This window comes from Manacus candei, unplaced genomic scaffold, assembly GCF_025592945.1.
Source record: "Manacus candei isolate 608988 ecotype Guabito, Panama unplaced genomic scaffold, ASM2559294v1 h1tg000064l, whole genome shotgun sequence".
NCBI lineage: Eukaryota > Metazoa > Chordata > Aves > Passeriformes > Pipridae > Manacus > Manacus candei.
This window is the reverse complement of record NW_026138112.1, coordinates 3,301,127-3,322,502: the sequence shown is the minus strand read 5'-3', so window position 1 is coordinate 3,322,502 and position 21,376 is coordinate 3,301,127. Positions and strand designations below refer to the sequence as shown.

The following is a 21,376-nucleotide window of genomic DNA, read 5'->3' as shown; positions in this document are numbered from 1 at the left end:
TTTTTCTGTGCAGTACTTTTCTTTATTTCCCAGAGGACACTTGGCCAAGAGAGAGCTCAGCTAGTCCCAATTCCAAAGAGCAGCCAATGCTGTTCCACACACAAACTTGTACCAGAGCTTCCCAAAATGGCCCTGCAAGCTGGATGTGAACAGCAGCCTGACACTGAGGAGCATGTGTTGTGGAATTACAAGAAGAAGAAAAGTGAACGTCTCAGTTCAGGAATAAAAGGGGACAGGAAAAGGAGAGAGAGCACACCCCAGGCAAAGTTTGGTAAAAGCCACTCATTTAGTTCAACTGATATAAGCAAATATATATGTCAAAGTCATGACTGATTTAAGCATGATCTAGCTATCACTTTATTCCTTGAAACTGGGCTCTCCTCATTTCCAGACACTCCTTAGGAAAGAGAAGGTGCCTGATGCCTAGAATTTCAGCCTTTCATTTTCTCTTCTGTATTTTAAGGTTCTTACAAACTGACAGGAAGTTTCAACAAGCCAAATTGATTAATTTAGTTACTTTCACTTGTGTTTAAAGGATTTCATAAACATCCCTAGAGCCTTACAACATCCTGGAACATTCGGTTTTGATCTTGGACTAAGTTTGTGATGTGATGTATTGGTCCATGCTGGTAGGTGAACACCAAAGCCCCTCATGTAGATACAGATACTCTCAGCTGCTCCATATCAGACAGGGATTTCTCAGAGGTCATTAAATGGTTGATGGTAACTTACCTTCAAACAAGAGTAACAGCAGCATGCCATTTTTTAGAAGTTTCATTTCCCCAGGCTCTGGTATTTCAGGCCTGCAGTATGACATGGTAAAAGGCAAACTGGAGGAAAAACAATTTTGTTTTGGATATTTAACTATTATTGTTTACTCATTGCTTCATCAAAGAAGAGAAGAGAAAAATCTCAGGAGGAACTTCTTTCACACAGACTCTCACCATCCCTTTTTGAGTAGCAACTGTGCAGGCAAGAAAAACGTGTGACTCCGTATTTATTTATTTTAGTTGTGCTCAGAGTTTTACAGGCAGCATCTTCCCTTTAGACCTTCTCAACAGAAATATAAAAAAAGTTTGAAGCCATTTCCCCATTTCCCCACTCATCTCCAATAATCAACTGGGTGAAATGCAGAAACATCTTTTGTTAACAGAGTGGTGAGTTTGGCTTATCCCAGTCTAGAGCTGGGCTTTCTGCTATGGCACAGATCTGTTAGTTTGTAACTTAGAAAACCCAGTCCCCAGAGTCCTGTAACTCTCACCTACTCAACAGGAAACAAATATCTTCTCTAGCAGTGACAGGGACATTCCTGGTAGCTGACACCGTGCAGGGGAAACACTTCCCGCAGCTTGAGTGAGCTGGACCTTCTGCAGAAACTGGGCACCCAATTTGTCTTCATGGGATGGAGAGGAGGCAGGGAACAAACTCTTCGAGGCAGAACAGACTCTTCAAGTAAGTACTGCACGTCCTGGTGGACATGCCTGTCTTAGCAGACGGCTGTGGCATGAGGCACTTCGGTCATGGCTGTAGAAAACTGTCCCAGTTCCGTCAACAGAATCACAGGTAAATGTGTTCTCTTTCCTGTGAGAAGTCCCTGAGTTGCAGACCTAAAGGATCTTCCCCCCAAACACACCCTGGTGTCACTAGCCCACTGAAAGAAGGAGCCGAGCCACGTCAGTAGCCTGCAGGGAAGCCGCCCTTTCGGGAGTCGGAGGCCGCAGCCCATCCCTTGTCCGTCCTGAGGATGGCCTGCACCACCGCGCCGCCGCTCACCCGCGCCGTGTCGTGCCTCCTCTTCTTCAGCTGATCTTCTATGCTCTGCAATGCAGAAGGGAGCGAGGACAACAGGAGAAGGAAATCGTACACATCCCACAGCCTGCGACCCGCATCCTCCATGACTACCCCAGTGTTCGGTGCCTGCGTCGTGTAGGTCTAAATCTGCCTGTTGTTCCTCCTCTTCCCTTTGCTTCCTGGGCTGCCCTGCCTTTGAAGAAGTGCAATTGAGATGATGTGCTATTTGTGATGTTCACTACCAATACTATTCTTGGTCACAGAGTGTTCCACCTCAGATGTCCCCATACTGACAGCCAGGACTGCTGGATCCTGTTTGGCAGTGGTGGAAAACACAGGACTTGTAGAGAGCGGGGCATCCTCTCCAGTGCTGGCAGGTATCTACCAAATGTTACCTTAGTAAGAAGCTTATTAACAGAGGAAATTCTGCATAGTTTGATGAGAAAACCACCTTATGTAGGAGTGTTATCCCAAATACAGAGACACAGGATGAAATATGCACAGAACCTGCATCTGTCTCAGGGCTCTGTGATGTGTAATGTCTCAGGGTGAATAAAGCTGCCAACTCAGGTGAGTGCCCTGCAGAGTGAGGCAGGCCTTGCCATCAGCTCTCAGACTGACACCACTGCGCAGAGATCTTTACATATTTTCAAGTTTGTTCCCAGGTCTCTCTGTGCATCCCCCCTCCTTAGCTCTGGGCCAGGGCTTCAGAATTCATCATGAGGTTGCACAATAGGACAGGAGTTTCCTGAGGCTCACTGGTTTAGACTGCTGGATAGTTTGGGCCCTGATGTGGTTTGCTGTTTTGCAAGTCCTTTGAGCCAAACACCACTGCAAGCAGATGCTTGGTTTCAGATGTAGTTACTCTGCAATGCACTGGCTTCACACCCATGTGAATGAGAGCAAAGGTACACTTTGAACATCTTATTGTGACCCAGCACTTGACCTGTACCAGCTTTAATACTGCTCACCTAGGGAACATTTGGCAAAACTTCCTGATTTTCCACAGTTCATGCCTTTCCAGCACTAGGAACCCAGCCCATACAAGTTCACGTGCACCCCAGACCCGGGTGAGACCAACCTTCTCTATTTGCTGCTCAAGCTCCGTGATGTTGGGAAACAGCTGATCGTGGACTCTGGGCTCTTCCACTGCTTTCTTCACATCATAACCAAACCAGATGGAATTCATGATTGTCTGTGAGAAGCAAAAAGCCCTAATGTTAGTTACTTGTCTTCAAGGAGGCCTGACCCTTGTAGGCACACAAGCAGAGAAGCCTGAAGGGTGTTCACCAGAGCACATAAAAGGCACCATTTCTGGTTCATGTGGCTCTCAGTGGTTCTTATCTTGGCTAAGCAAAACACAGTACATTGCAGCCAGTCAACTTGTATATGCTTAGTAGGATTCACACACAAAGAGATTGTGAGTTACTAAAATTAACATAGTAAAAGGATCAGATCCTTAAGTTACAGTGGCTGGATTTATGCTGCTGTGATTAAGCACCCAACAGTCACCTCAGCAAGCTACAGCCTCCTGCTATTGTGCAACCAGTTCTTTTGGGCCTGGCTCATCTCTACGTGCTTGAACTGCAGGCTGGAGCTGCTGGGGAGGGAGAACAGCCTCAGGGTCTGAGGCTTAGAAAGCCACTTATAGTGGTTTTTGCTGACTTCTCTACCTCAGCCAGAAAGCTTGGTGCTGCTGTGTGTGCTGGCACAGGGGACAGCTTTCTTCTGCAGTCACTTTTAGGCTAGTTGGACATTTGAGTGGCAGCCACAGCAGCTCACAGAGAGCCTGCTTGTCACTGACATCATGCCTGAGCTAAGTTCTTATTAACCTCCCTGTGTGACAAAGTTTAGGCTGGTGGATGGGAACGGCTCTAAACTAGGTAAAGAGTCTAGTTCATGGAGACCCAGAGAAAACTCAAAGCTAATCTGAAGTCACAAATCTTCCACAAGTGGTAAGAACAACTTGGCAAAGGAAAAGACCTGGAGCCACTGAAAGAAGCAGTCTAATAGCAGACCCTTTGTAGCTCTGGCAAGAGTTGGAGGTCTGGCCCTTCGAATGCCAGGCAGAAGCCTCCTTTTCAAGCCCCTGGCCCATGGCAGGGAGCCACAGCCATGATCATGTCACAGGTGTAGAACAGAGCCCCAAAAGCTGCCTCTCTCTAGTTTTGCCTGGTGGTGTTCCCCATTTGCCCACACCATCACATACCAGTGCTGTTGCTGTCGTTATTTTTGTTCCTCCAGAAGCACCAACCACCATCTTCACCTTTTTTGTTTTGTCCACCAAGATGGAGGGGCACATAGAGGACATTGGCTGTTTACCTGTCAGGAACACAGATGCAACAGAGGCTCAGTTTTCTACCTGCACCTTACAAAGTGCCAGCTCCTGCTCCATGTCTAAATCCAGAGCCTCCGTATCCACCTTCCTGACTCAGCTCATGTGCCTTGTTTGGTCGCTGGGGATCCCACCATCCCCTGCACCCATCTCCTTCTTGCCCCTGTAATGCCAAGCTTAACCCTGGTCCTCCATGCAGAGGCTGAAGGCACCTTCCTCCAGTCCTGTCCCATCTGGGGCTGTCTGTGATGCAGCTGTCTCCAGTGCACCACAGGACTTCCACTCTTGTCCTTTCACTCCCCTGTCCCTCTCCAAAGTACAGGAGTACAGGAAGGTAGCAGAATCCCAGCCTGCTTTGTCAGCAGTGAGATGGGTCTGCAGGAAACAGTGGTGGTGGAGCAGGCAGGTTGCCTGGATAAGGTGTGTTAATTAGATCTATCCCAGGGTGCCCTACAGCTCTCCAGGAAGGAGGGAGAAGGCTGGACAGTGCCATCCTGCACTTTGCAGTCAGCTCCTGCTGCTGCCTCTCTCTTCAGTTACTTCAAAGAAATCTTTTGCAGCTTTTAAGTCATTCCACTGGACATGTACTGATTTCCCTGGGAAAGGGTTTGTGGAAGGAGGCATACAGAAGAGTTTTTCTCTAGACAGCCTCTCCTCCTCCAGGGTGCACCAGGGCTGGCTGGCTGTGTGCTTTTGGCAGGAGTGCCAGGTGACTCGCTTCCATCCCTGCCCCCTGCAGAAGGTCCCAGATCTGTGCCTGATGGCAGACACGACAGAGCCAAAACCCCGAGTCAGGAAGGTAGTTTACAGCTACCTGGTGCTATGAAATTTGCTGGAGAAGGAGGGATCCCAAATCCATTGATTATGTAAGGCGAGCTGAAGTCATCCATCTCATCATTAAATATGATTCCACTCACGTTGGATCGTACATCAGAGCCAAAACTAGAGAAAACAAGTTGTCATAGACATGTCAAAACCAGAGCAAATCCAGGAGGAGCTTCAGGTGAATTACTGCAATGTGAAACCTGGGATTTGATTGGAGTAACTCTCCACTCCCTCCCATTGTAAAGGACTTTCTGTCACCCCTAGGGGGGAAGGAGGCAGTTAATACCATGAGTACACAGCTACACACAGAGGAAAGACAGCCTAGAGCCCTGCCTACAGCTCCTCTTCAAGAACCCCAAGGGGAAAACCAGCACAGCAGCTAAGGACAACTATTTCCCCTTCCAGCTGGGCAGTACTGCACTCCATTCAGAGGCAGCACAGCTCCAAGGCTGGCACATTTGGGAATGGCTGGGAGTTTGCTTAGATGTGTCAAGCTAGAGACATTTTTGCCCACATTTTCTATGGACAAAAAGAACCTTCACACTCTGGCTTCAGGCTATAGGCATGAACACAGTTCTTTCTGACAGCACTCAAAGCCAAACACTGCACTTCCAGGCCAGCTGCATTAGCTCAAATTCCTTCCAAAAGCCTGGGCAATCAGAGCCTGCAGCGATAGTACTGCTTATGAGAAGATCCAGATGCAGTGAATGTTGTCTTGGGGAGGGAAACTAATGAGAGAGAATGCACCTCGTCCTCTGACCCAACCACAAGGCCTCAGTGTTCAGGACTAACCTGCAAGCTCAGCAGAAGTGCCCATCAACAGTGCTACTGGTCCCTACCCCTCCCAAGAGGTGACAGCTCAGAGGTGTTTGATACCAACCCCAGAACCACCACTAGGAAGATGGCAAAGGCCTACAGGGAAGTAATGTCTGAGCTCATACTATTGGTTGATGGTGCTGGTGGCGGACACAGCACTGCCATCATCAGCCACAATGGAGATGTGGGATGTACCGGCATTATCTCCAGTGTAATACACGGGCTCATAGTAGTCAACTGGATGGGAGGTGTTGTCTGTGATTTTCCTCCGGAGACCATCCGCAAAGAACTCGGATGTCATGTTTCTGATTGCCTGTCAGAGAAATCCAATGCAGTTACTCAGCAGATTAAGAGACATGTAGTTATGAGGCTGATATCCAATGCTTCAGACTACAGAACAGTGGCACATCCCAGCAGTGAGGCTATAGTTTTCCAGCAGGGGCTTTTCTTCTTGGAAGATGGACATTGTACCAAAGAGCATTTTAAGCAGTCACAGGAGCAGCTGTTACAGTGCACCCCTTTGTGTAGAAGTTAATCAGCATCCATTTTTGCAGCACTATGGAAAGCTGTCCTCCACACTGCTGTAAGGCATAGGCAAGCAGGGCTACTCTTGCTTCAGAGATGAGAGGAACAGAATCGGATTGAGAGGACAAAGCCAAGGCAAGCTCTGACCATGACTCTGTCAGTTGAAAATTTGTGTTCATCAAGCTGGGCTGGGCTCAGATCCTACTGCTTTTGCAGCCACAGAAGTAAAAGCACAAAGTGTGAAGTTGGGAAAAGCAGGGTTTCTGTCTCACCCCTTCCCATCCATTGGTCCATTCTACTATAGGCAGGACTGTGGTTAGTGAGCCACAAGGATGCTGGAAATGTCATATAGTGAATAGGGCTTCAAACACTATCAAAACAGGCAGGGTTAGCCCTAAACATCCTCAAACACTTCTGCTGGATTGAGGAGTTTGCTATTCCTTACAGCAGGAAGGTTTCCTCCATATATATCCCTCACAGCTCATCCATGAGTCACACAGGACTTCACATTTTGATTCAGAGCTATTTCAGTGCCTGTCAATAGCAGGTGGCACAGAGCACACCTGACAAAGTTTAGTCAACCAAAAACTTCAAGCCATGTTCCAGTCAACCTTGGTGTTGCAGAAAGAGAAGGCTTTTGCCAGGTACCTCTGTAATGTTGACAAACTTTGGATCTCCCAGTAAAGTCCTCTTGGCGTAGGCAAAGCGAAAGGCCTCCACAATGCGGTGGTAAGTCAGACCTTTCTCCTCCACGGTTCTGATGCTGTCAGCAGAGAAATTATATCCTGACAACAGAAGATAAGCAAATGTGAGCACAAAGTACAGGGTCAAAGGACTGCTAATACACCTGTGTCAAAGGTATAACCTCAAAGCCCACTCTCTACAGAGATGGAGTCACTGGACTGTCCTAATCTCCACATGGAGAACACAGGAGCTCCGGTAGTTTTGAGCACTGTGGCAGTCATCAGCAGCATTTATACTTGCAGAGATGTTTTCCAAAGAAGCCTCAAGTATACATTAGGTTCCACCCATACAGGTATCAGGGAAGTTCCCCAATCAGGAGAATATTTTTCCTCTTGCACCTGTATTTCAAGTAGGAAGGTGACATCCCTGAGTTTAGGGCAGAACAGGAATGTTTCTGCATCTTGAGTCCGAGACTTCAGGAGGGATCCTCACCTGCTAGAGAGCTATCAAGGGAGGCCCTGGTTCCCAAACAAAAAATGGTGTTTTTGGAGCTCTCCCAGCTCCTGCTGCCTGTGAGGCACTGCTCAGTGGCACTCTCACCTTTCAGTATGTTGAAAATGAGGGCCAGCACTGGGCCACTCAGGGGGGCACTGGGCGTGTAGAGGGTGAACTCCCCGAGTGTGACCTCTATGGGGTCATTGATCACGGTTGCATTGTAGTCCCGCAGATCTTCCAGTGTGACAATCCCTCCTGGAAAGGAAAGAAAACTAGAGATGTGGGTTTGTGTGATCTCTGATGAGAAGAGGAGATTGTGCTCCATCACCATGAATCACAGCAAGGGTGGGAGGGAACATGGACAACCCCAAAAAGTGGCATGTGCACAGAAGATGAATTTATTCCTTGATAGATCTGTCTGAGGCTGAGATAGCCTAAGCACGGAGTTGGGCTGGTTTACAGCAGCCAAAACTCTGGTGGATCCACATTTTTATTTTTTTTTTTTTTTTTTTACAAAGGACACCAGCAATGTCAGGTAACAAAATGTCCTCCAGAGTCCTGTTTACAGGAGGGAGGATGCAGATAGTTTGTGCTACCCCACAAGTAGAATAATTTGTGTGTTCCGTTGCCTTTTTTATCAGAAGGGGGAAGGCAGTAAGTAATTATCTACCACAAATGAAGCTGGTAAATGGCCCACAGGAGATTCACCGAAGCTAGTCAATGCTAGCTGGTGAGGACAGGATGTTGCCACCATCTAGTGGTGCCGAGAGATCAAACAGCCCAGAGTTTACAGAACCACGCACGTAATGTTTCAGGTACAAACTTGTTGGATTCAGGCTCTGTAAACAGAGCCTGTACCTACTAAGCCACTGCCAGAGCCACTCAGATTTGCTTGGTTATGTGGTACAGAAATGCACAGGAAAAACTCCCCATTTCTGACTGAGTTTCAAGCACATCCATTAAAGTGCTGAAGCTTCTTTTGGGTGTCCTGTTGCCACAGATCTCAGAGGGAGCATTTCAGGCAGCAGGTTTGACCCACTCCCGAGGCTTCCACAGGTCACTGGCTCCTCCCTGGGTGCTGAGCAGTCAGGCCACTCCTGCTGTTTGGGACAGATGTCCTGTTTCTCACCTGCGCTGTGGATGTCAGCGATGATCTGTTCTGCCAGGCTTCCTGTGTAAAAGGCATCTGCTCCTTCTGTGGCTATAGTCTCGTATGTCTTGGCTAGTTTAGGCATCTTGATGATATCACCCTCACGCAGAATTTTCCCTCCTTTGCAGAACACTTCACTAACAGAGAAAGGAGATTGAGAAGATCAGGTCTGAGAGACAAGTTCAAAACTGTGAGTACCTGTAGCAGCTGACCCAGTATCTGAGTGTTCATGCTAAAGGCCTCCTGGAGAGAAGAGACACTGCCTGAGCCATGCCCCAGGGGTCCTGACATCTTGTACTGGGACATAAAAGTGACCAGTGGTTTCTGAACTGGGATTCCATACTGCTCAGTTTGCTCAGTGAAGGCTGCAGCAGTGAGTGTCCATCTTTTACAGCAAGGCACCCACCTTCCCTGCCTGCCCAAGGGGCCAACAACTGCCTCAAGATGCCCAGGATGGGCCCAAGTCCTTGAACTCAAGCAGTTCAGTTCAGAGCACAGACTATGAAGCCATGAGGTTCAAAGCTTCCAGTGAGTCCAGAAGAATGCATTTCAATCCCTGTGTGTTAGATCACTTTAAGGTAGATGGTTTCCTCTCTAGCTCCCTCATCATGGGTCACAGATGTGCTGTTGTGGACCTGCCACACACGAGTACAGGAGATAAGCCCAGGCTGTATATCCCAATTGAACTGGAAATCCAACCTGCAGTTGGCAGATATTTTAAGGAAAAGAGAGAATCGAGCATGATCTCCAGAAAGGCTGGACATAAACACTAGGGGTTTGACTTCAAGAAGAGGAGGAGCATTTATAACCCTTCATGTTCACAGTCATTGCCAGAAGTGGACAGTCAAAGGCATTGCTTGAGGAAGACTGACTGCAGAGTAAGACAACCCAAATTCCCACTGCCTGACAGCAGATGAGATGTTCAAAGAGACTTTGCAATTGCTCCAAATGCAGGTATGATTAGCTTGGTACACTTACAGCACGAGGAAAAGCTGAGGATTCAGAGAACACATTGCCATCTGGCAGATTGATCCCAGCACATACTCTGATTCCAACTTTGCTCAGACAAATGAATTTAAGAGTAGAATTTTCCCCCCTTTAAAGGTCAGGACCAAACATTCCTACACTTGGCCACATGATTTAGCACCTTCAGGTAGCTGCAATAACATCAGCAGCACAGTGAGCGTGGTGACTGGAGGGCAGGCACACTCTCACAGACACTATGTTACACAAACACAGAGATTTGCAGCCAGGATGCAGCTACCCCAAATTTGTCTGCACAGAACAGCAACTGCTCTACCTACCACAGCAAGGGATTGCTTTCAATTGACTCCTCTTTTGATTCGATGGCTGCTGCAAGGCCTTTCCCAACAGGGAACCCTTCTCTTGCCAACTTGATACTGGGTAGAAACAGTTCTCTCCATGGCAGTTTGCCATGACGTTCGTGAGCCAGTTGATAGCCACGGATTTCTCCTGGAACAGCAATGGACAGTCCTCCTGGAGCAGATAAGGAACATGTTAGTCTTCCACAGCAAGGAAAGAAAGCAACTGATGGAGCAGGAGGTAGAGCAGGTGTCTCTGCCAGCCCTGATTTTAGGCAGGGGTTGTGTGTGCTGTGACCAGCTCCCCTTTGTGCACACGGTGCTTAACAGAATTATTCGGTCTGACATTTGCACCTACGTACTCTGGACTGCTGAGATGCCTCTGTCCTCTTGCTGGTAACTCGAGTTTTAGGGTCATTTCCCCTCAGTAGGCTCTGTTTCAGAGCAAAGCTGCTCAGAACACCAAAAGCTATCACTGCGAGAGGACACAGACTGCGACACACTTAAGCCAAAAACTTTGTTGCAGCATTGTAACTCTACAACTGCAACAGATTGATGACTACTCTGCACAGTGAAGCATCAGCTTGCTTCAATCCTGTTCTCCTTGGCATCTCTCAGAAGTTCAACACAGTGCTCAAACCCCCTCCAAGGTGCTATTCCTTCTTGGTTAGAGGAGTGACTATGAAGAGAACTAGATAGTATTTCTTTCTATTTTTTATTAGAAAATACTTCCCCAAAAGGAAATTACTTTTCTGGATGCCCCAAGCAATTAGTTGATGCCACAACAAGTATTTAAGGAGGACACTTGAACTGAGAAGAACCCAGGTGATCCACAAAGATTTATTCAAAGAGGCGGAAAGGAAAGATGCCAGATATGGAACAGGTTATGCTCAGTGCTTTGGATTCACCCGTATTTTCATGAAGTGAAAAGCAGAAAGTGTTGGGCTGAATGACTAGTTTAAAGGACATTATTTTTAGCTTCTTTGTCAGGACAGAGTTTGCAGGCTGTGTAAAGCAGAGGACATTTCCAGGTGAGAAATCCTGTAGGTAGGCAAGAACCCAGTAAGAAATGTTCTTGATTCAGATGTGCCTGCAGCAGCTAATGTTGGAGCTACATGGTCCCCCCAAAAGCAGTGAAACAGCCCTCGCCATACCTTTCAGAGAGAGCTGTGTGTTGTTCCCAAACATGGCCTCCGATGCGCCCTTTGGAGCCACCTCTCTTGCATTAATGATTTCCACTTTTCCTTTAATGACAGAGCAAGGAAGATGATGTTTAGCTCTGGACTCAGCACACAGCCGTGGTCTCTGCTGAAGGTCTCTGATCAACGTGAGCCAGTTTCTTGGCAATTACTTTGACGACATTCCCCCAGAGGTTGTGAGCATCAGTCTTTTACTTTAGCTCAGGTAGGATAAATCACCTGCCTTAGATAAAGTTCTCAAACTGTTCCAGATGTGTCCCTTACCTGTGCTGCTGTAGATGGTAAAGAAGAGGCCTCCTCCTATGCCCATGCTGTGAGCATTCATGAGTCCTATACAAAGCAGAGCTGCAATTGCAGCATCCACTGCTGATCCTCCTCGCTGAAGGATGTCCCTGTGCAGCAGAAGAGAAGGTGGCAAGTTACAGTGTCTCAGCTACCACTGTGAGCAGTGGATTCATCTCGTCAGAGCAGCTATGACAGATTGTCTAATGCATATTTGTCTACACCAAGTCTATAGGTTCCTCAGGAATAGGAAGTTTTTAGCCTGTCACCATAGAGAACACATCCTAATAATCTTGGTGCAGACACATCCAAACTAGCTTGAAAAGACAGAGATGTGTCAAAGTATGTGAGGGGACGGGCATTCCAGACACATTCATTTCTCATGAGAAACAACTTTCTGAGGAGCCTTAGATCTGCAGCACTTGAGACTAGAACTGGGAGACATCTTGATAAATGTTTTTTAAAAGGAGCTAGAAAGGCAACTCTGGTTCTCATTGTTCATGGAACCAGGGAAACTTTGCCTGCTACGTTGTCTGTGAGCAACTGCAGTAATGCTGCCCATGGTAAAAAAACAGGTTTTATTAGGGCCTCCTCTTTCTACAGGGAGATTAGGGATTGATTATCCATGCTGGGCAGCTGCCAGGATTGCACCTGGGCATCGGGGAAACAACAGTCCTGCCTCGTGCAGGAGCTGTCAGAGCTGAGAATCATGGCACAATCAGTGGGTACCTTCCAATTATCGAGCACGGCCCTGCGTCTGTGGCCACGGCCGCCCTCTTGTACGTGTGAGTGTCCCCTGAGCGCAGCCCGAAGAACAGTCCCAGGAACAAGATGAGCCCCAGCAGAGCTGTGGCCAGGACTGCAGCCACCACACAGCGCTTCTTCATCTTCCTGTGGGAAGAGACAGGATTATCAGCCCTGCTGCCTCGGGGCCACATGGGAATTAGGGAGCAGGTGACCAGGCACAAGTGGAGTGTTTTCATCTACCTCCTTCCATATCCTCAAACCAGCAACTATCACTTGGGTAAGAACCAGCCTCACAGCAGGCAGGTAACATCACACACTGGAAAAGCTGCAGATTCAGAGGTGAGAAGGGAAATCCAAGGAGCAGAACACAACTGGTGTTAGTCATGACTCACATCATCTTCAGAAGAAACTTTTTTTAAAAATTTAACTTCATATAATCTTTTAAACACCACATCTGTGGAGGAGTCTCTGTCCAGAAGGTTGTCAAGAACCAGTGCAAAACATGTCTTAGTCATTAGCCAGCAACCTCAGCCAAAGCTGTTTTGCACAGCCCAGTGTGAGCACAGCAGTCACTCCTGTTTGGGGCCCTCAGCCAGAGCACTTTCCCAAAAAGCCAGCCATTTCCAGAGGAAATGGCCAGTGCTCATATCTCCATGTGTCCCAGTCCTGTGGGTGCACAGGGTTACAGCTCATCTGTAAGTGAGCATAGCAAGCCAAGGAGCTCCCCAGCAAGTGTATTCCAGATACACACCAGGATGAGTTGAGAGTTAATGAGGGAATAACCCTTGGTGGGACTGACAGTTTATCACTTGCAGCTTGAACAACTGCTCTTTGACCCATTTCCTTTTCTGTTACAGGATTGTTCTAGCAAAATAGACCTAAATTCATTACATTGCCCTCGGGGACTACCTTCCCCTGCGTAGTGCAGCTTTGGGTTTTTACCACAACTACAGTACTTGCACAGTAACCTTTACCTCACCAAAGCATCTGCCATCCTCAGAGACAAGCCAGACCATGGAATTGTGGGTGAAGAACGGATCCACCAACCCCAACCTCTGTGGATGTTCAGCAGCCCAAAGCAGAGTGAACTCCAGCAGCCAGAGCGGCACTCAGTGCCTTGCAGCAGCCACACACACAGGATTAGAGAGCAGTGACTGTGCCAGCACTGAGCTAAGGAGAGGAAACAGGCCAGGCCAGCCAGCCCAAAACTTTTCTCAGAGGGAGGTAATTAGCAAGCAAGGCCCCCTCAACCTCACCCTCACTCCTGTTATTTAAAATAGGAGATATACATTTGCTATCCAAGCTCTGTGAGTCTTAGTCTGAGCTTTAAAGATGACCATCTCCAGGTAAAGCAGCTCAAAACAGGATGTATTTCTACTGTATGTGCTGTTCTACAAACAAATGTCAACTGAGGACAGCAAAAGGTAAATGGACGAAACCTCTTTCCAGGTTCTAGAGCTTAATTTACACTCAACTACTTTTAAAAGAGACCAGTGGCGTGTTTGCAGAGCAATGTCTGTGCAGGGAAACAGAGAAGCCATTATGTCCCCAACAATAGCTCACACACAGCCTCAGAGTTTAAAGACAGTTTTGTTCGTTGGCACAGTTCAGCTTCAGCACTGGCAGTCTCCTCCAGGCTTCACAAGGAATGCCATGGGATCTTTTATCTGGCCCCAGCTCGGCAGAAGGTACTTTGTTTCATCTGAAGGCTGCTCTATGCTGGGCTGTCCTGCAAGCCCAGGCTGACTTAAGCTCTGCAGGGGCTGTGTTAACCCGTGGGCTCCTGGCTGGGCTCTCAGCTCTCCCCCACAGCTGTTTGCCTCACTGCCTGGCTCCTGGAGAGATTTACTGCCTCCTCAGGCAAGTTATTCCCACAGCAGGAGAGGAGAAGGGGAAATCTCAGATACTACCTCTGTTCTCACCTTTCACCTCCTCTCTGGAATTGTATCACACTTGTGAGTATCCCCTAGACCCTAAGAGCTCCATGCTGGGTGTCCTACTGCCTGGTGAGTGCAGAGACCTTGAGAAATGGCCCTCCAGTCCACTTCATCTGCCTCAGGCACAGCTCCTGGCCTGCCAGCCCCAGGGTGAGGATAAGACACACACCACTGGGGCAGGAACACACCCAGGCTGCCATGAAGAGGCACTGACTGCTGGGCACTGCCCCTGTGCTGCACTGTGGCACCACACCGTCCTCTGGGCTGGGCATCTGCAACCCATGTCAATGCTCTTAATAAAGGTGCCATCTGCCAGACTGATCCTGCTAAGGAAGCAGCAGATGTATGAGCTAAAGACCTGCAGCTTTCTTGTTTTCAACACTACAGAGAGCAAACTCAGCTGAGGATAATCCCCTCCACCTTTACTGCCAGCTCAACTCCCATAAGTTCCTTAACCTTTTCAGGCCTGACCCTAGAGGGAAGCATCCCTTGCACAGCCCTTACTGCCTTCCCAACTGTGGCACAGCAGAGCCAGACATGCTGTACAGAAATCAGGAGATGAATCAGGAGCCTGCAGATATCCACTAACCTACCTCTCCACACTCACCCTGTGACCTGGGCAGGCACGTGGCAGCAACAGCTGAGTTTTTGCCCAAATAATCTATTTGAACCTTGGCTCTGAGTCAAGTCCCTGCTATGATTTATTGTTGGGAGTGGAGCAGCAGCTGCAGGCCACCACCTGAGCTGGCTCCAACCTCCACATCTCTGCCAAATCCAGCTGCTTGGAAGCTTGGCTTCAGTCACAGAGTGCTGCTTGGCAGAAGCAATAGGTCTCCATGAGAGAGGGGTTATAAAGTAATTAAAAGCAATACAACTATTTCTCATTGTTATAAAGGTCCAAGAGCCAGTGTTAGCCATGGAATTTAAAATGTAGCCTGATTGCCTTAATTTACATTAGGAGAGGGGGTGGACCAGCAAATAGCAGAGCTATGCCTCTACAAGAAACCCCACTGAGCTGTATTGAGATGTGTCACAACGTGTGCAACCTTATTTAAACAGGACACTGTTTTTCAAATAAAGAACCCCAGTACAACAGGCTAGCTGGTGTCAGGCAGGAGATCAGGGTCTGACATCTCTGCCAAGAGAACTGAGGCATTCTGTAGAGATGAGGAATCTGCCATGGTCAGGGAAAGCACCAGGAGAACTGGAAGAGGAGAAAGAGGAGATGTACCAGCCAGAAAGCAATGGGGAGAGAACAGCAGGGTGCCAGAAGATGACAAAGAACTCTGGGATAACGATTAAAACTTTAACCCAACAGGTTTCTGCTTTAAGCCCATCTTGCAACAGCTGCATAGCTCAGCACCACTCCTGAGAGATCCTTGTACTCCCACAACCAGCCCAGTAGCCACTACTTGGCCATTAGCTTTGAGACATCCTTCCTTACTTTCCCCAGGCAGCACATGATACGCAATGGTAGTTTGGACATCTTGACTCTTGTCATAGGACACAGGCCATGCTCTTCTGATAACACTCAAAACCTAATCTGTATCAGTAACATTATCATAATAATGATAATAATTAATAACAAACAGTTGAAATAATGTTTTCACACTCTACTGTTCTGCAGAGTGAACTGTCAATGACTTTTGGGTGAGAATGTACCTAAAGGGAACAGTCACAAGGTTGCTGCAGGTCCCCCAGCAGAGGCCTAAAAGTAGGAGAGCCAGGTTTCTAGCAGAGGCCCAAGGGCTGTTCACCCAAATGTCCCATTACTGATCCAGCATTATGGGATAAACTATGAATTTCCTGTACTTATTCATCACAAGATACTTAAATTCAAGTCTTATGCAGGTCTTCATCTCCACCAGTGATAAGGGAACTAAAGCAGAGTTCAGCCAAATCATGAGGAAGCCCCAAGAGGCTTCCAAATTCAGACCTAGGCACTGGTCCCATCTGGAGCAGGAAGGCAGAGCAGTCCTGGAGAATCACAGTAACTCCACTCAACTCAGTTAAAACCTTCCCCCAGAGCCGGTTCCTCTGTGCCAGTTCTCCATGCCCTGTTCGACCCTCCCCTCAGAGGCAGGACAAAAGCTTTTAGCACCCTCTTTGTTAATCCCAGCATCTCAGACTCGTGTGGATACAGATGAATTTTCAGGAGAAAGGCCTCCATGGAGATCAATGGTCTTTATTGCTGTGAAGTCAAGCCAGAGATAATGGACACTGAATAGAACAGCACGGTGCCCGAGCGGAGCGGCTGCCCGGCTGGCTCTCAGGTGTGCTGCTCAAACCGAGCTGCTGTGACCACAGATTGCAATTCTACCACAGGCAGTGGCCTTTCTGAAGCCTAATGGCATGTAGTATTCTGTCCAATGTAGAGTAAACCTCGAATTTAATGAGAATGAAACAATAATTTCCTCTTGAAGCAACTTTTTCCTCAAAAATCTTTCATGTTTCCCTGCAGAAATTTTAGCATCAAACCCAGCATTTTTTTACTTTAAGACACTTCAGCATAAACTATGAAGTGAAAAAAGGGCAGAAAGGTGGAATAAATCCAGAATTCCCCCTGTCACATGGTTTTCACTGTGTTTTCTAGTTGAGGACGTCCCAGAAATCCAGAACCAGCAAACTCAATCTCAAAAATCCAAGTTATTAAAGTTTTACAAATTCATTCAGAACATTACTGTTACAATCACTCCCAACTTAAAGTCAAAATACTTCATTAAAATAGCTCAATTCTCCCAACTTTGCAAAAGAAGTTTTCAGGTGCTCTTCTTCTACCTTTAAACTTGCAGCTGTTCATTAGACCTGAGCTTACTCAGACTGATTAGTCAGGTCCTATCATTCTCTTTTGGCAAGCTTTCCTCTGATATATTAAAAAACTCACATTGTCCCCTATTATGTGGAATAAGAAATCCCACACATCACTATCAGGCTGAGAGGAATGGCTTAATGAAAGTAATTCCTAATTCCCCCTTACCTCTGGAGAATATTTGCAAGTCCCTCCTGTCCTTTTGCACAGAGCTGTGTGTACTGATCTCCTTTGACTGTCCTTTCTCGAGAAACAAACCCTTTTCTAGGGGCAATACATCCTTGTAGCAGTGGCAGGAACCACTTATCTTCACTTAAAAGCTCTCCCAAGCATACCATACTATTTGGTATTTGTACTGCTCTGCTCGCAGAGATTAACCCATTGAAACTCATTATGTTTGAATTCACACTACCAGAGGAATGCATAAGTAATCATTGACTGGGTGAAGAGTCAAGAACCCACACCTTTTGAAATGCATATTTTAGCATTCATGAAGGTTGTGTATCACCAGCAGAATCATTCTGTATTCCTGGGGTTCAGTTGCTATGCAGTAAAAATGTTTTTTCTCACCTAGTTGTTCGCTCTGAAGTTCCGATTAAGGAACTGAGCAAATAAAATGGCCTCGAGATGCACCAGGAAAGGTTTAGATTGTATACCAGGAAAAATTTCTTCACTGAAAAGGTGGTCAGGCATTTTCAGGCTGCCCTGGAAAGCGGTGGAGTCACCATCCCTGGGGGTATTTAAAAGACCTGTGGGACCTGGGGACTTAGTGGTGACTCGGCAGTGCTGGGTCAACAGTTGGAATCAGTGATCTCAAAGGTCTTTTCCAACCTAAATCATTCTATGAGTCTAAATCTGTGGTCATCTTAAGTAGAAGTGCTTCCATCTCCACATGGTCATGTACCCTCACACCACTCCTGCCTAACCAACTGACACCCTTGTGGTTCACAGAGAGACTGGATTTTAAGTGTGTTTGTACCTTCAGCTTAAACCCACACACCTTGACAGATTTAGCTGGGATTACACTTTGTGGGAATAATCTGCCTGCCAAGTGTGCCAGCAATGCCTGGGCACCTGATCAGCTCACACACCAGTTCTTACCAATCACAGTGACACTCTACCTTAAACTGTCATTAGGTTTAGTCTGGATTAATACTCCAGCTGCAATGAGAAGATGCAATGTCTGTTCTGCCATGCCTGCTCCCACAGGAGCACCCTCTGGCAGGAAGAATGGCAGAGCAGGAAGGCAGGGATGAAGAAACCTGCCCTTCATCACTAAACCTCACTGAGGCTTTTAAGCAACGATCGTACGTGTCTGCTTGTGGCAAGTTCAGGAGCACAGTTGTAGCTCAAAGGTTGCAGCTCACCTGCTGTTGAACAGTGCAGCATAAACCCCAGCAGCAACCCAGACTCAAGGTAAGGACCTGCACCAGCTGTCTTTGGACTCTACAGACTCAGCCCCCAAAGCTTCTGCCACTGCTGCTGTCCAGGGCTCACTGGAAACCTCAGAACCCCTCTGAACATGAGCTGAATGCCCATCCAGAATGCAGCACAAGCAAATCACAGCTTGCCTGAAACTTGGGCACAGTAAGGATTCAAGCCCACATGTCCAAAGCCTGACTTTCAGCCAGAAGGCATTCTGCAAAACCAGGGTGAAGCAAAGTCTGCCTGGATGCCAGTCAGCACCGTTAGATGCCATCTTTGGACTTAGGAGGATCAGTCAAGTGGGTAATGTCTCAATTCCAAACCCATCCAGTCCCTCTGCCCAACTCCAACCTTTGATACACTGGATCTCCACTTGCTTCAGAAGGATGGTAGCTGTACTACACTGACTCATTAACAAACTCTGGCCTTGTTCCAAGATTAAAAGCTTTTTGAGTCATATTTCCTCGCCTTAAAAATACAGCACCTTTTCTGTACTAGGCACAAAATGGAGTTCTGTTTAACATTTACATTTGGAAAAATTAGTATTATAAAACATGAGCATTCCAGCCTTGAGATATTCAGAAGGGATCTAGCATGTGCCCATCCTTCAAAGAGGACTTTCAGATACCCCTTTCAATATGTTGCATCAAGAGGGTACACCCCTTCAGTTATATTGCTATTATCCAAGAGACCTTGAGCAAAAACAGAAGCTTTCCAGAAAGTAGATATTGGTACAGAAAATATTCTGCAGGCTCAGAAAGATTTGATGCACCTGCTTTTTTCTACTGGCCAGTCTGAAGTACACATACAGAGTCCAGGCCACATTCAGCTAGTAACACATACCACTCTCACTTTATCTAAATTTTTGATGTGAGACCTATGATGCTCCACAGAAAAGATTGTGACAGGATCTGTGCCAAAACAACTGTCCTCTGAAAAAGCAGACAGCGTGGAAAGATAGCTGGTCTGTGCCCCAAACAGAGCCCTCTGCACTTTCAGTCTGTCATATCTTTAATATTAACAGAGGAATCTAAGGTGCAGTCTACTGAATGGAACCCTTTTCTTAATTTACTGACCCTGTAGGTGTCAGGTTTTATGCTTAATAGTTTTATAGTTCTAAAGTTACTATGTCCCTGGAGCAGGTCTAGGTCAGAAGAGTCTCCCTGTCACATTTGTCTCAGAGGGTACAAGGTGATATGGAAAGGCTGCTAGCTGTAAAAAGCCCAGTTCTAAATCATAATTATCCAACTGTAATGCTTCACCCTCACTGCTGAAAGGCAGGTTTTATATCAGTGAGTCACAAAAATTAAGCAAATTCTATGTCCTTCTTCAAGGACAATGCAGTCTCATCCATGGCATGTTCTTACCAGCACAGAGCTGGAACAAGTTGGATGCTCCTCAGCAAGTTACTCTTTCACTTACGCACGAGTAGAGTTGAGGATGAGGTCAGAGAAGGTTATGAAACCTGAAGTTAGTGTCTCTGGTTCTGAAGGGTGAATAGTGTGCTATGCACAGGTTGTGCTATGCACAAGGACCTCATTTCAACTGTACGTAATCTTTGGGAACTCTCGAATATCTCAGTCTAGGCATTAACATAATAGAGAGCCCTGTTATAACTCAGCCTTGCATGTTTCAAGCTGCAAAGCCACACCTCAAACAGTAATCCCATGGTTAATGCAGGTGCATTGCTGCCTTGTTCTTCTCAACCCAAGACAAATAAAGAAAAAACATATCTCCTGCAGGGCTTGCCACCTCTTTCCATTTGTGATGTTCACAGCATGGTCACCTTTAACATTCCCCTAAAATAGCAGGCACTATTACATTGAAACTCAAGCAAACAGAGGAATGCATCTGTCAGCATATGAAGTGATGCCTTCATAGCTCTTGCCATGGAACTCGCAGACACTGAAAAGCATCAAGTGACCTGAGACATTCCTGGGCACTTTCTGTTTCTTCCCCCACCCTTATTGATTTTTCCCATAAGAATTTCAGGAAGCAACACCAGCAATGACTCACAGAGCACAGATCACATCTACTGTTCAGACTCCTCCTTTTTATGGCAGAACATACATCCCAAGGTCTCCCTTTCCTGAGGCTTTAACCGATGTGTTGTTGGAATAGACCCTGTTACAAGATTTGATACGTTAGCTAAGGACACCTCATGTTGCAGGTTAGCTGTTTTTTTCCATCAGGAAGTCTTTCCCCTCTAACAGAGCAATGTTGCAATCCAATACTACCCGAACATGAGCATCAAATAGTATCTTGAGTTCCTGGTAGCACAGAGATGTTCATAAGCATAAGCTTCTTCACACTGAATTACAGTTTCCTTTCTGACCCCTTGCTCTACTCTTCCATGCCTAAGGCAACCAGTGGGAGTTAAGTACCAGCTGTGTGGGTAGTAGAGAGTTCTATTTTAAGCTAAACACTGCCTAAGAAACACTGATGTAAAAAAGAGATCACTGCTGAAAAAGCCCTGGAAAACAAGTCACTAGGGGAGACTCTCAGAGAAAAGGTACTTTAAGAACTGGAAAAGTTGCCTAGTGTGCAAGAGGTCAAGTTGACTAAGAGCAGGGACACCAGAGTTGACTTTTAGAGATGAAACTAAATAAGCAGATGTTTGTCCACAGCCAAAGCACCTCCTTCCCCTCCAGTAAGAGTTGCTTTCATTGTAACTCACCTGCTCAAATGGAGCAACCCACCAAACCCACATGTTTTCATTTTATGAATCTGTTTTCCCATAATCACCCACAGGTGCATCGCTCTTCCCTGGGGCAAAGGTAAACAAAATGAAAGAGAACTGGTAGATGGGGAGATTTATTAACCCTTTCTTACCAGCCACATGGTCCAGTTCTGGTTATACTCTTCTACCCACCCAGGCAGCTGAAGCTGGGACAGTGCTGTGTGACAGCTGACAGGGCTCCTGGGTGGGCAGAGGCTCTGCTGATTGCTGTTGCAGAAACAATCCTTCTGCTCCTTCCTTCCAGAAAAGGGTGACTGTCCTCTGTTCAAGGTCTGCTTTCTTTTATCACTTTTC

General features: G+C 46.9%; 1 protein-coding gene across 5 annotated transcripts in view; it reads right to left on the bottom strand.

Annotated features, from left to right (window-relative positions):
• Positions 1-980: 980 nt before the first annotated feature.
• GGT1 (gamma-glutamyltransferase 1) overlaps positions 981-21,376 on the bottom strand; it is a 57,209-nt gene continuing 36,813 nt past the window's right edge. For 4 of the 5 annotated variants that reach the window (XM_051805349.1, XM_051805353.1, XM_051805350.1 and 1 more), the window contains 12 exons: positions 12,154-12,315; positions 11,407-11,534; positions 11,098-11,187; positions 9,926-10,118; positions 8,601-8,758; positions 7,577-7,726; positions 6,941-7,077; positions 5,893-6,080; positions 4,941-5,068; positions 4,001-4,113; positions 2,873-2,986; positions 981-1,818 (listed from right to left, as the gene is read on the bottom strand). In XM_051805349.1, the coding sequence (XP_051661309.1) occupies positions 1,675-1,818; positions 2,873-2,986; positions 4,001-4,113; positions 4,941-5,068; positions 5,893-6,080; positions 6,941-7,077; positions 7,577-7,726; positions 8,601-8,758; positions 9,926-10,118; positions 11,098-11,187; positions 11,407-11,534; positions 12,154-12,315 (1,705 nt within the window). In that variant the 3' untranslated portion in view covers positions 981-1,674. Of the gene's footprint in view, positions 1,819-2,872; positions 2,987-4,000; positions 4,114-4,940; positions 5,069-5,892; positions 6,081-6,940; positions 7,078-7,576; positions 7,727-8,600; positions 8,759-9,925; positions 10,119-11,097; positions 11,188-11,406; positions 11,535-12,153; positions 12,316-17,085; positions 17,318-21,376 lie in introns of those variants that run through there. The other variant, XM_051805348.1, reaches the window with a different exon arrangement.